Source organism: Cygnus olor, chromosome 15, assembly GCF_009769625.2.
Source record: "Cygnus olor isolate bCygOlo1 chromosome 15, bCygOlo1.pri.v2, whole genome shotgun sequence".
NCBI lineage: Eukaryota > Metazoa > Chordata > Aves > Anseriformes > Anatidae > Cygnus > Cygnus olor.
Genome location: NC_049183.1, coordinates 4,093,595 through 4,108,590, shown reverse-complemented (window position 1 = coordinate 4,108,590; position 14,996 = coordinate 4,093,595). Strand labels below are relative to the sequence as shown.

The 14,996-nt window shown below is 43.0% G+C and overlaps 1 protein-coding gene across 5 annotated transcripts in view; it reads right to left on the bottom strand.

Moving 5' to 3' along the window:
* ABAT (4-aminobutyrate aminotransferase) overlaps nt 1-14,996 on the bottom strand; it is a 76,171-nt gene that overhangs the window by 44,940 nt on the left and 16,235 nt on the right. For 4 of the 5 annotated variants that reach the window (XM_040575101.1, XM_040575103.1, XM_040575099.1 and 1 more), the window contains exon 2: nt 8,210-8,325. In XM_040575101.1, coding sequence (XP_040431035.1) covers nt 8,210-8,279 — 70 coding nt within the window. In that variant the 5' untranslated portion in view covers nt 8,280-8,325. Of the gene's footprint in view, nt 1-8,209; nt 8,326-14,414; nt 14,622-14,996 lie in introns of those variants that run through there. The other variant, XM_040575100.1, reaches the window with a different exon arrangement.

Here is a 14,996-nt window from a genome sequence, read left to right as displayed (position 1 = left end):
AAAAGTGAACTTCTTTTAGTTGTTTTAAGAAGCCAAAGTCTTTCTTGTTATTTCATTATTACTAATTCTGTGGCCACAAAACTGTTTTCTGAGTCATTTAAAAGAAAAGACACGCTTATATTGTAGTCATGCTTCACTGCAGGATAGCTCATTCCTCTGCTGAAAAGGAGCTAATAGGAACGTGTAATTCAGGGTGTTTCTGTTGGAAAAGCTCTAGACCCTGTTCTCTGCAGTGTGACAGCCTCAACAGGGAGTTTTTAAAAGCCAAAACACGCAGCATGTATGAGCCTTACTGGGAGGAACCTTTTTGACTTGTTCTGCAAACAGCGAATGTTGCCTTCTCCTCCAGAACTTTCTCCAACAAGTGAAATGGTTTCCTCTCTCCTGAAAACATATTGCAAGTACACTTGCAATAGTTTGACAAAGCTGCACATTCAAGACAGGTGAACTATGATCCACATGCACTTTCCTCCTCTTCCACCCATCGCCAACACTCCTGCCATTTGGAGCAGCTGCTGCCCATCTCTGGAAATCAGGCCACATTCATTCCCTGGGTGCTAACACCTATCCCAGTGTAACAAAGCGAGTGGGCTTTGGGAAACCCTTCCAAGACTCACATCCTGTAAACAAGTCTATCAGTAACGTGCATGTGCAATCTTCCTTTTAGGGGAAACATTTAGCACACTCTATTTCCGTGATTTGTAAAGAAAGACTACTTTGGGGAGGGGGAAACCAACCTCCCAGAAATGCTCAGTAGAGCAGCAAAGACCATAGAAGCTAGTAGCATCATCTTTTTGCTGCTATTTATGCAGCAGCCTCTTCTGCACTGATATTTGAACTAGATATGTGCTAAGGGCACACACGAGCGATCAAAAATGAGCAGAGCTTTGCTGTGTGGTGCTGCATCAATTCACACTGGCACAGCTTGTACCTGTCAACAGACAGGTTTTTATACACAGCAAAGGTTGCTCAAGTGAAACTAAAGCATACCAGTCTTGGCCGAAGAAGACTTGCTTTAAAGATCATTTTTATTATATTAGTGATGTTGGTCAATTTATGAGACAGATTACTTTGTTTTAAAAAGCTTTCAGGAGCAGCTTAGCCAAACCTCAGTCACTTTCAGGATGTCAGTGAACCAGAGTCACCTAAAAAAGGAGCAACACAAGTGACAGGTTTCCCTTCATTTGCTTGTTAGCTCCTAAAGCATGCTACACGTCATCAGGCTCTATGAGCAAGTGATCTCTTGGCTGATTCACTGATACAAATTTGATTTTATACCACTTGCTTTCAAGAGCCCACAGAGTGTCTCATTTTATGAACACCAGTATAAGGACAGCTTCACCAATTTACTGGTCCTTGTGCTTGCAAAAGAGTCATTCCACCTCCTAGCTCAGGCAAATGCTATGGTTTGAATCTGAAAGTACAGCCTGCCATAAAGAAAAGGAAAATGGCTTGTGTTACCTCATCCTGCCAACCCACTGGGAAGGAAGGGATTGCTATGAACAGGCTCTCTAGGCCTACCTGCACCCAGAAGTACTGCTCCCTGACAGCAGGTTAACTGGTGCGCCTGGGCCCAATCCTACACCTGAAGTAGGATTTTTCATTTGAAGTAAAAAAATGTTGTGACCGTACTTATGGCAGACGGCCCAATCTGTCATAAGCAGCAATTGTGTGTCTGCACACAACCAGCACACAAGCACGTTTCGTGGGCACAGAGGGAGACACACGTCATATCTGAGTGCACAACGACCATCACCATGGTGCACAAGCACATCTATCGTTCGTAACAAAAGCAGAACTAGGTAGGTAGCGTTACTGGGAAATCAGGTGTCCTGATGTAACACAATTCAGTTTAGCAGGTAGAGAAGATTGAAGTGCGCAAGTAAGTGCAGAATAGACTCCAAAAACTGCACGAATCAGTAATGCCCTGTCCAACAAACGGAGCCCAAGTACTCCGCGAGCCTTGCAAGTAAATCAGTAAATCAAGTAAACCAGACCACTCACTGCAATGCTTCATCCCTAGTTAACTGTAGCATGTCTGCTCAGCTGGAATTTCTCTCTCTCGAAGGCACTGAACGTACATTACAGCTTGGATCGAATTACTCCTGTTTGACTTATTAATATCAAGTTACTCTGCAACAGAAACTCTGCAAATAAAGCTACTCCATTTTGATACTGATGAATTCAGGTCTTGGTTTTGAGTGCTCCACTTTGCATCTCCAGAATATATAAGTGATAGATTCTTACCACATCCAAGCAATTTTTTTTTCCCTAGATGTATCAATGTTTATGCTCTTGAGCCAATGGGCCGGCTCAACATACTGGCTTTCTGTTGAGGTCTGTGATCAAGCTGCAATGGAAACAGGGTTTCTCATGGTATATTAACTTAGCATAAGAACAGGACCAAATACTATGACCTCAGCTCTCTTCCTAAAAAAGCATTACGAAAGCTTTTAAATTACATGTAGCTAATAAGACTGTGAACAGTGAACAGAGCATCTCTTGACATCAAATCAAAAGTCAGAAAACAAATGATGCATGATTAATGAACCTAATTATCAAAGACCACATCAGCTAAATGACTTGCAGAGAACTTTTGACCCCTCTCATTTGAAGATGGTGGGTACAATAAATTAAATTCTACTTTTCTTGCTTCTGGCAGACTCTTCAAAGCTCTATACAACATATAGCATCCTTCTAAACACTTGAGTGTTTAACATCAGCAAATTATTATTCTTCCTTTTCATGTAACAGGATGCCATCATTTGCCAGCAGACAGAAAAGCTCGTATTTCAACTCCTGTTTTCTAAGCTATCCTCATCACTCACCAGGTGTCTCACTCAGCAATTTTAAATAAAGAACCACATTGCTATAGCAACATAATTAATATAATTACACCCTTCTAACATTTGGTGATATTAGTAGTCACAAAGAGCGCTACTGTTAGCAGGTCTCTGGGGTAAGTAGTGATCTCTGCTAATGAGAGGTAGGTTCACCAGAGGCCTAGAAAGTACTTAGACCTCTGATACACTTGACCAAAACCACTCTCAATAAACACAGTTCCTGAACGTACAACTACTGGATATTACCTGAGAGAAACTCCAGAGGAGGCACTGAAATTATATCAGCGTAATTAAGAGGAGGAACTACCCTAAGGCAAAAAAGAAAAGACAGAAAAAATAAATGCTGGCACATTTCTCAAATGCAAATGTGTTGCTGTGAAAGAGTGTAGAGTGAAAGATGCCCAGTCCCAAAGGAGGCACGTTACACGTGCCATACCACTGCTGCCCTGTACAAGTGCAGAAAGGCAATTTCCCATGCGTGTCTGTAACTTCTGCTCCATGGTGTCTCCCAAACCTCCTTCCAGACAGAATTTTTGGAGCATGGAGGCCCTGACAGCCTAATGTAGGAGGACTGTGATTTCCCCCAAATACTATTTTAGGTGTTGCAAGTATAATCTGTTACTAACAGCTCTTGAAATGCAATGGCAAAAGCCCAGGCTAGCTAGAGGTGTTTGGAAAGCGAACATCGCTGTTGCATAATGTTGTGAAAACTGAGATTGCTATTTACAGAGTGCTTATGCTGTAAGATCAGAAGCTGCTCCACATGAGATTGACTGTGTTTCAGGACTCCCACATACACACTGGAGATTTTATGGGAAAAGGATTCTCCAAAGACCAAGACAAAACCTGAAACCAAAGAGGGTGTACAGGAGTGGGAGCTCCCAAAAGAAAGAGCAAGAACAGCTCCCTCCCCTCAAACACACCATAATCCCAAATCAACTCTTCAGCACTAATAGGAGCATCAAGCTGCTAGTTTTCCTGCAGAACTTGTGATGTGAATCAGTCATAACATTCTGCCTCATTTGCAGCCCAACAGACCACAGTAAGTGAAAGTTCGTCAGGACCCCTCTAGAGATTAACAGCCACAAGGGAAAACAGCCAGCATTACCACAGCTGCCCTGTGTGGGACAGAAGGAATGGGAAATCAGATGGGAACATCACGGGCCTTACTTGTCCTCCTTCGCCTTAAGGAGCTGAGAACTGTTGCCCAAACTTGGCCTTGCAGCAGAACCTCCTGGCCAGTACTTGTCCAGCCACCATTTTTTATCTGAGCATTGCCATGTATCTCAGCTTTTGGCAGAATGTTCGATCAGGCTGGGAAGGAAAGGTTTCTCAGGCTAGCAGGAGAGGTTGCACTCCAGGTCATCAGCAGCTGGTTCTCATGGCAGCAGCTGAAGGTGACCTCAAGTTTGTGCTCTCTACAACCCAGAGAAGGGATATGATCCTTGCTTCTCCCATATATCCCTCAAACACATCCAGTTTATTCTCTCTACTGAAAGAAAGAAATATTATCTGGACGATAATAAGGTTTGCATTAGGCAGAGCAAGACCTCAGACCACTTTACTTCTTGTCCTGATCTTCTAGGGAAACTTCTAATATATATACAGAATAAAAAAATGCAAAATGTCATAGCAAAGATTAATACTAGAGACAAAAGAAGGATTAGAGTAAATCGTTCTCATGGCTTTCCAACCTCTTCCAGATAATTGTGATGGGGACAAGTCAAGAATGAATATGAACGTCTCTCAGTCTTCACTGCAGCATGCCAGTGAGATGAAGTGGTATTATTCTCTGAAGAGAGAGAGGAAACAGGCTGAGATATGTGAGGTATGGCCTCAACCAGAGTTAGTTCACCTGGGGCACTGCAATAAAAGTGCTGAGAAACTGCAGGAGAACAACTGGACCTATGAAAAAAGGCTGAAATATTATTTAAATCATTTGAGACAGAAGTACAAGGTCTTGGGAGAGGTAATAGGTTTCAAATATGTAAAAGGCTGCTGCTAAGAAGAAATAAACATTCCAGCTTCCAGGTCCACTGAGGATAGGACAAATAGTAAGGATTTGATTTTTCCTGTTTTGAAACTTAGGTTAAACATTAGAAAAAAAGCTCTAAAGATAAGGGCAATTCACCAACAGAGCAGATTACCTGGGGAGGCTGCAGAAGCCGTACCGCTGGGGGCTTTTAAGAGCAGGTCAGCATCCTGGAGGAGCATGTGCAAGCACTAATGGGAACTGATGCCTCCTTAAGGCAGAAGACTGGCCTTTTGGCATGCTTTCCAGTTCAAGAATCAAAGACGAATTCAACCCCTTAGGGTAATCAGTAGGAAACTGAACCGAGATCTCTAGAGTCCTCATAACTGTGCTGCTGCCCCACTGGCTAACAACAGCCTATGATTTGGTCCGCCTCTGAAGCACAGAAATGGAATGGCTTTCCCACCGTAGCGACACAGCCGCTAACACCAGAGGTAGCGCAGAGCGGGGTAAGTGCGTGATTCCGACTGCCAGCCGTGATTAACCTGCAGCACGGTGACTGCTGATAGCAACGCAGCGGTGCCTGCAGAGCTCAGCTAAGGATGTACACTGAGAAACGCCATTATTTCTCCAGCATCAGCTGCCTCTCCTGGGCTTGTCTGGATGTTGCTGTACTGAGAGCACTATGCAGGAGTCTATGTTTAAAAAAAAAAAAAAAAAGCTAGCTACTCAGTCTACCGATGTTCTTCTGCCACCTCTCAAAATCTATTAAACTGTATCTCTGATGGCAAACTATCAAGTACAAGAAATACATAAAGACAACAAGTTGATACCTGACTACAGCTTATTATTATTATTATTCAGGAAATCATATGGACTCCAAATTATTACAGGCTTTACATTTACGGGGAAGATTTAACTTGTATTTTACATCGATACATTTCACTTAGCTTTTGCATTTTAATCAGCTTAAACAATTTTCAATTTTCGTTTTGTAGTTATCCGGCCACGGACTAGCACTGTGTTAGGAACTAGAACACTACAAGCAATGGTCAAGTAAAGAAGATTCTCCTCCCAGATGCTTAACTCTTGTCCCACATTCGTTAAAAGATTTGAGAACTTGAAATCTATCTCAATTAGAATTAAACACCATCTCCCACATACAACCAGAGAAAAAGTTCCTAGAAATATTTTGATTAATATCAAGTTTAGTTTCCTTTGTTCCCATGTGTTTCACAGCAGTGAATGTGGGTATAATTCTCTGCCGCAGTGAATGCAAACTTGCCAACATCCTTCCTTTTCACATGCCCCTTTTTTGTCAGAAACCAGCACAGTTCATGTTCAGGGCCAGCGCCACGCTACCTCCCACATTTGCTTTAAAAATCAGAAATAATCAAGGAAGAAGACTCTCCTTCTGTAAATAAATTTATAATAGATTCAAGCTGCACATATTATTGCACTTAATGCAGGCACACAACTGAAACATCACAGCCCACAGACAGAGAGACTTCTACCAAGAGGCAAGCTATTCTCCTCTCCACCTCCCCTTTGCAAACCCTGTCATTTCAGTATCTCACTGAAAAAGACAGCAGAACAAACGGCACTGCAGGAATTTTGTGGGAGTAACATATGAGGAGTCTCTTTCTCAGTCTGTACAGCTCGGAGTTTGCGTGCTCAAAAACACGTCGGAGGAGAGCACCCTGAGGCAGAAATTGGACATCCCCCTCAGCATCTCCCTAAAAACAAGCAGAGACCAGCAGTGCGACCAGCAGTGCTGCAGCCTTGGCTGGGACTAAGCAGGAAAACGACCCGAAGCTCACATTTTTTCTACAGCTGCCAGTCTCTTGCCTATTGTGTCAGCCAGGAACGTAGTAGGCTAAAAAACTAGCAGGAGACAGTTCCTGCTGGTGGGGGCTTCTGCTCTTGCTCCATATTTTCTTATCTCTGGAGACATGCACCCAAAGCAGCGTGCCTCCTATACAACCTACCAACAAGGCCCTCCATCCTTTGCTATAAGCCTGCTTTTAGCAGCCTTTCCACTTACAAATTTCTGAAAAGGATGGACTGATGGGGCCCAGAGTTGCGTTTCTTTTGTATTGCAGCCCTTCATTGCAATGGTGAGAACAGAAGAGCTAGCCCACCTGCACTTCAGGGACCTCAGGTGCACTGCACAGCTGTAGTGATTTGTCTTCCTGGGCAGGGAGCATCATGGAAGTGTGCAAGATGCTGGGAGAGACAGGGAGTGTTAAGTGATACCGAGACGACAGGTTAGCTCAAAGGACTGGCAGCTTCTGAGGGCCTGCTTGCTGCAAGCACTTTCCATTGGCCACTATCGACCAAACGATCACTGCTCTTGCACAGCTCGGGTAATCAGTGCGTCACTCCCATAAATAAAAGGGCATCCAGTCCTGGAACACTGACCTAATACTTTTCCAATAGTTACAAGACCAAACTTTCTGTTCTTTAGCCAAAGGTCAGTTGCTCGCCAAAGTTGACTGTTTAAAAGGAAATTAATTTTTTTTTTGATTTCTAAGCAAACGGAGGGGTTCTGTGTTTGCATGGCAGTGGCACAAGGAGCACATTGGCTCAGCAGGAGGGCTAGAAGAGAAGAAACATTAATATTTACTTGTCACAGAAAAAGCCATTCAGCCGTATTGTATTCAGTGTAACAGCACATAAAGTGGATGCTAGATCTTAAGTTCTACACTTTGTCCAAAAAGACCAACAGAAATTTGCACTTTTAAAGCATGAGACCAAAGTTTGCGCATGTATTTCATGAGACCGCAGGCTCAATGTACATGTGCTAACCTAGGAGCAGGGGTCTAGCAAGAACTTGCCATCATACACTTAGGAGAAAACAGCCTGAAGCTGTGGGTTAGGCCTTTATTTCACGTTAGAGCTAAGTGCAGGCAGAAAAATACCCCCAGCAAAGGCCACCTCTTGGTGTCAGCCACACAAAACCTCCCCATAAAGAAAGACAGGCAGGGGCATGCTATGATGTGCAAACTGGAAAAAGATGATTTTGATGGATGACTTTTTCACCTCTGCACCACGTAGCATCAGCAAGCAGCCCTGTTAGAGCAGAGTTCCAAGGGCTGACGAGCTTTGTTTCATTTAACAATTTGCACTGTAAACATGCTGAGCCTTCAATTTGCTAAATTAAAAAAAAAAACAACCAACCAAACAAAAAAATCACATAAAAAACCCACAGCATCCCTGTGTGCCACTTCTGTACTACAACTGCATCGCTATCCGAGATGCAGAACACAGTATTGTTCAAGTTCTGAAAGATGCAACACTAGACAAAACCCAGCAACTTTCAAACTGGAATTTTCTTCACTAGCATAACATGAATACCACCAAATACAAACTAAATAGTACAAAAGCCACTTACCAAATACAAGCAGCCTGGAGTTCTGCTGCAGACAACAGCTCAGCTGTCGACTAAGCAACATTGACGCCATTTTATGTTTTCTTTACTCAAAAGGACTCAACCTTGAGGCTGATGTTCTGGAAGAGAAAAAAAAAAAAGAACAAAACATTTATTCATGTCCTTATGGATGCAGCTACTGTGCCATTCATTTCAATTTCTCCTTTCAGTATCAGGACTGAGACCTGAGTCTGACACTAGGTCCTGTTAAGGCAAATGACTACCAGAGTAAATTTGTAACTCCCAACTTCAGTGGGGCCAAGAGATAAAAGATCATCATTTAGCTTCCCTTCTTCCCTTGCTCATCTATTTTCTGTATGCATGTTAGACTAGGTTAATCATTTTTAAAAATTTTTTCTTGTCAGTCTCTCAAGACAATGTGTTACTTAGACTGAACCTACGTTCATGAGAAAAACTTCATCTAAGCCAAAAAAGACAGCAGGAGAAACAGTAGAAAATAAAAGAAAAATGATCATCTGAAAACACAGTTTCTACCAAGTAATTTCATCTCTCCAAAGACAGTCTGTGAGAGCTGGGGTTGTTCAGCCTGGCAAAGGCAAGGCATGTACCTGACAGAGGGAGCAAAGAGAGTCAGGCTCCGAGAGGAGCTGTCCAGTGAGAGGACAAGGCAATGGGTGAAAAATGAAATACAGTAAGCTCCACCTAAACCATAGAAGAGGTTGTGGAGTCTCCCTGCTTGGTAGTATTCAAAACCCAGCTGGACACTGCCCTAGGCCATCTACTTTGGGTGGCCCTGCTTGAGCAGGCCTTGGAGCAGCAGGCCTCCAGAGCTCCCTTCCAGCCTCAGCCGGTCGGCGACTGCCTCAGCCAGCTGAATCGGAATGACTTTGTCAAGTCAAGTAGCACGAATGCTAATATGACTCCTTTTTCACTCTGGATTACCGCACAGAAAGCCTGTCTGGAAGGCACAAATAGATAGAAGAGGTTATTAAATTATTATCTACGATACAGGTTAAATTCAAACCTTACGCTTAAAAATCTGGTGTGTTCTACCTAGGACTTCATAGGCCCTGCTTGTCTGTGCAGAGACTGTGCTGGCATTTTCCCCCTCACTGGGTGCTCCCGTGCCCCCAGTAGGGGCAGGCCATCTACTGGCAATGGATCCAGGCTTGCGGTCCAAAGGGAATGGCAGCTATCAACCATACACCTCCCGGGAAGAGCTCCACGGAAAGGTGCTGCTCCTCCCACAGAACAAGACCACAGCTCCCTGCCGACATCCTTCCTGTGCCATCGGTAAGGCGTGCAAACACACACTGGGGACTGGATGTGGGGAACACACTGAGCTGCCATGGTAGGAAGCATCTCTTATCCAACAGTAATATATCAGAAGTTTTATTTCTGTATTATCTTCAGTCAACGCACCGTTTGCTTTCCTTCACACTTCAGATTTTTCAGAATTGGCAAAACAAAACAAAAAAAGACATCCTCACCTGCAGAGATCTATTAATTCACAGATACATTAATACTCTGGTACAAAGAAAATTCCCTGTGCCTTCCCAGACAATTGACGCAGCACTTGGTTTCTTGCAGTTCGCTCTGAGTTCAATTTAAAATCTGATGTATTTTGAAATCTGCCAAGGTGAGCAAACACTTGCACAACGTTTGTGCGCAGTCTACAAAAAGCTCGCTCAGCTTTGTAAGGTTTGAAACGTAGAAGGAACTAGACTTATGAAAATCCCAATACCATGCATTTCTTATCTCACAATCATTCTCTAGCAAAAAACAAAGGTGAGTCTGAGTCAGTGAAATCACCACAGTGGAGAAAAAGCTGCTAAAGGGCCAATCGGCCCAGCACCTCTCACAATGATTAACTACCTTGATGTCCTCTGCTCAGAGCTACTCACCTCCTCTGTACTCCTGCAACCTTCAATTTCCTCCTCAACTTTGCTCTGCAAGATATAGAAGTCTCTAGGAGCCTGTTAAAAGCTAACTTGAGCACAGCTTTGCAGGAACCAACAACTGGAGCAGTGCAAACGTACCTATGACAGAAAGCTAAAACGTAACCCACCGTGACTCACTTTGGTGTTCCGCTTCCCTTTAGAGTCATCTCCTGTGGGTGTTTTGCTACAAATTGACTAGTCTACCTCGTCCTTAATGAGATGTCTCTTCACATCCAAATCAAACCTACCTTCCAGTCACACCACACCATCCTATCCATCAGCGACCAGGTCTCCTTCAGCGGCACCCCTTTTTCCTCTCCTAGGCGAGTCATCTACGTGTTTGCTCCCAGAACGCTATTTTACCTTTCACTTCTACTTACTGTTTATCTAAAGTCCTTTAATGTTTGAAATACAATATTCATAAAAGGCTCAAAATTACATTTTGAAAAGGTATTGGCTTTCTGAAGAAGTCATAGAAAATATTATTGCAAGAGGTTTAAAAATAAAGCAGCTTACCCCTAATTTTCCTTGGCAGCTGTTATATAAAAAGTTTTACTATTTTCCAGTCCAGAGTCAGAATAAATCATGTAATATCACATTTGAGCATAACTAAATTTAACTTCTTTTCCATCTCCGTTAAGCGCACAAATTCTCACAGTACATTAGCTGATATGACTGGGACATTTGTCTAAGCACATGTTATTTGGTTGCCAAAATAATCAATTGAATTTTGCCTTCGTAATCCATCTCTTGATCAATTCCCACTGGCCTCGCTTGTTCTAGTGCGGCAAGCAGCAGTGGCAGAATTTGGAAGCCAGCAGAAATCAGTGCTCCTGCATGTGTCAAAGCTGCAGCAAAGCAATGCTCCATCAGCACTGCTGCTCCACAGCAGCTGCTTACAGCTTCAGATGCTTTAAAATCTAGGCAAAATACGCCCGCCAATTTCAGATATCAGATTGTAAATAGGATGTGACGAACTATTTTTTTGATTAGCTTTACAATCAAATGCTAGCTACCTTAGATTTCAAAGAAGTGAGACTTTTCCAGAAAAAAGATTCACAATAGTCATCTTTAAATATTTTTCTGGAGGTTAGAGCTCACTATACACAGCAGCTATTCTGAAGTGAATGGTAAATATATCAATTTTGCAGATATTCTGGGTGTTACCTATACACATGCATTGGCAAACACAGTTTAAGTCACAAAGTTGCATTCTTTTAGTAAGAAAAAATATTTTCAAAGAAGCAGCTCCATTAAGTCTACAGAGCACGTGAAACAGGGATACATGGATTTTTTTATGCATACAATGTAAAATTGGATGTATTGTTTTTAAAACAGCATCTGCTAAAATTATGTACTAAGTGATTATTTCTGACAGGCAAAATTAGTTACCAGGAATGACAAACAGTCAGTCATTCAGCAGTAGTAACAGTAGCTTATTGCAAGCATATAAAAGACAAATTGTTTCTGTGAACTCACAAGACGTGGGGAGAACCCTTGGAAAAAATAAAACAAGTTAGGGAGGGACCCCAACATTTAAGGCGCTTGATCCAGACGCTTTTTACAAGAGCCAAAAACCACAAACGAGAACTTCGTATGACCCGTTCTCTCTTGCTAGCAGAGAAACTAATGCAGCATGACATCTGTGTTTCAGGCTGCAGCTTGCAAAACCTGCCCTGAAAGCATCCTCGGGATAGATTCAAAGGTAAGAGGGGAAACAGAAACATTATAAGACGTGTATTAGAAGTCAGCACTGCAGATTTTTATCTCCTTCTTCCAGTTCATGTCAAAGACATGGAAACCTGTTTTAAATTCATGGGAGCATCTATCTCTCAGCTGTTCCAAACCCATTTACCAGGAACAATTAGGTGCTTTAGAAACAGCAGCACAAGCTGCACGCTGCAATTACTCCACAAAGTCTTCCCAATATGTATTTGGCAGAGGTAAAGGCAAATTAATTCCATCTTTGCTGTTTTCCTTCACCTGGCTTTTCTAAAAGTTTGACGTGAAAACCAAGCAAAGCTTGCTTTCTTTTGAATTAAAAGTGTATTTCCTTGGCTTTGCAGGACAGCAAGTCCAACTAATGATACAAAGACCCACCACATGCCAAAGCATTCATGGTCCAGTCTTTTGTAGTGTTTATCTCCTGTGAGCTCTTATTTCTCCTTTTCTAACCTCCACAATGTTTCCACAACTGCACATGGGGACTCTTCAGACTGCTTTTCTGGAAGAGAATCAGACTTGAATGATTAGAAGCAAGTTGGGAAGAGTTTAGATGATGAGGCCAGGACAAGGGGGCTACTAAGGAAGCGTCACAGACCCCTTCACACAAGCAGGGACTGTTGTACAGTCAGAGATGGGATAAGCAGTTCTGAAACAAAAGGAGGAAGGTTGGAAGGCTGAGAAAAAGGAGCTGGATGAGATTGCAGCTTCTGAGATGAACAGCTGGAAAAAAAAATATCCAAGGCCATTTGTTAAACAGTGACAATTCTCCAGGCATTTAGTGCTCATGAGCAAGCATCTTTCATGACTTAAGTCATGCCAGTGATGCTGCTCAAGTATTTTGCTCATATAAACAGCTCAAGGGCATCCCAGAGTCTGGAACATCCTTGAAATTTCATGAAGATGTAAGTATGGGTGAGGTGGAAGAGAACTGAATTTGCCATCCCTTAAATATTATCGACTCCTTCCTTAGCCTGCACTTGAGGAAGAATGGGCCAACTTAATGGCATCATTGTACCCACATAAAAAAAATAATCAACATATACAGCGTTTGCTGTTTGAAAACTGCACTGCAGTCGTTATGTCCCATCCCATACTCCTTTGGGGAGAACAGGAACATCCCCTTCCCATAGATTACAGCAGGAAAAAGCCGATGGACTTCTCAACCACTTATCAGTGTTACTGACAGAATGCCGGGTGACGTTAGGAATCCTGACTGAACTGCTTTAGCCACTTAAATGGAATAACCAACAAACCAATAAATAAATAAATAAATAAAAAATAAAAAGCCTGCCAGCACGTCGACGTATTGAACTGCAGTTCACTTGGTCCCAGAAGCAGAGTTAAGAGTTCAATAAAGCCTGTGTAGTTAGGAAAGCCTGACTGCACACAATGAAATACAACAGGTCCTTATACTTCTACAGGTGTTTTTTCAGGACACATTTCATTGAAAAAAAATTAACTAGCTTACAACAGCATTTGCAAGAAAAGTTTGTTAGAGTATCACCGAGAATTTCTAATGATAGCTAGAGCTAAGGCTATCTGAAATCTTCATGGGAACAGGAAAGCCTTGTTAAGAGGTAATTTCATGAAAATGCACGTTTAGTTTCACATAAGGCCAGCACTGCATTTTCTATCCAGTGCTTATATAAGAAGCCAAGCACAGAAATGGGCTGAAACCCTCAGCTGCAGGGATGGCTCGCCCAGCTGGCTCCTCACCCACTGTGCTCAGCCGGGGGCCACAAAACCGGGGTGGTCACAAGCACCCTGGCCCCAAAGGCCTCACGCGGGCCTGCTGCAGCCGCTGGGCCCCGCTACGCAGCAGAGGCCTGCTGGGGCTTGCGGGACGGCCCCCACCTCACAGTAGAGCCCCCCAGCTGCTCAGGAGCTCATCTCTACAGTTTCACAGACAGCAGTCCATAAAGTCGGCACTTGTACTGGCAAGTTTGCCCCTGGGGGGCACGGCTTACCAAGGCGTGTACCACTGAGCAGCACCGACACCGAAACAAGCGGCGGGTATCTGCAAGGGGAAGCATGCGTCTGCCACCAAGCTGGATTTTGGCAGACAACAGTTCACGAGCTGACAGTTGCTTTTGACGTTTCTTCCTCTAATAACCTTAGTGGCTTTGTGTAGAACAGGATGTAATTGGAAACTCCATGATTGTACTTAAGTCACCAAGGACACAGTTGTCATAGTTACAAGTAAAGCTCAAGTGTCTGTTATTCATGGTTGCTTATTTATTTATTGACACCCACAGGATCAAGCGCTCCCACCACTGCTCAGAAGAACAGAAATGGGGAGACTGGTTTTGACTTTCACATCTTGACAAAACAGTAAATATTGCACACGGCAGCGTAAGCCTTCCCTAATAAACTGGCTTTTTGCAAAGCTACCTTCTCTCCCTCTACATTCAGCTGGCATTTCAGTCAGTCAGTTTTGAAAACAGCAGCGAAAGCACGAAGGAAGATGCAACACAAAAGACAAAACCTCGTGCCTATAGCTTGAAAGTACCACGCGCGATCCATCGTGACATAGCAATACCGACCTGCCGAATCAGACCAACAATCAGGTCACAGCTGAAGCAGCAAAGCAGCTAGGACAGGAACCTTCAGATCTTCCATCACACTATTCCCATGTGTCCAGGTTCTCCTCTTCAGATGTCTTCTAAGCACACTTGGTGGTTGGATACAGATATGCCTTACTTATTTATGTTTAATCTTTCTGCCCTTGTCTCTCCTTGTTTTCCGTCTCCCCCACAAATATTGGCCTGACAAATGATCCCTGGTCCAAAATCCAATGAGTAAAACTAGGTGGAAATGTTGCAATTATGACACACTAGAATTCAGGTGACCCACCAAACCTTTCAGCAGCTCATCTTTGATTCAAGAACTATTGGAGCAGCTAAGCTGTGATGAGATGTGCCCACACCTTCCCTGTGAAAGAAATGCATTGTCTCAGGAAAGGAAAAATGGGGGGCCTAGAAAGCAGCTGGTAGGAATTAGGCAAATTCTAGAGCCACAGCTGAAAATACCTATAAAACTGGCATAGATTGTGTATTAGAAGTTTGTGTATAAATAAATGTTGGTAAAAGTAAGCATGACAATTAATATTAGCTGAAATGTTACTT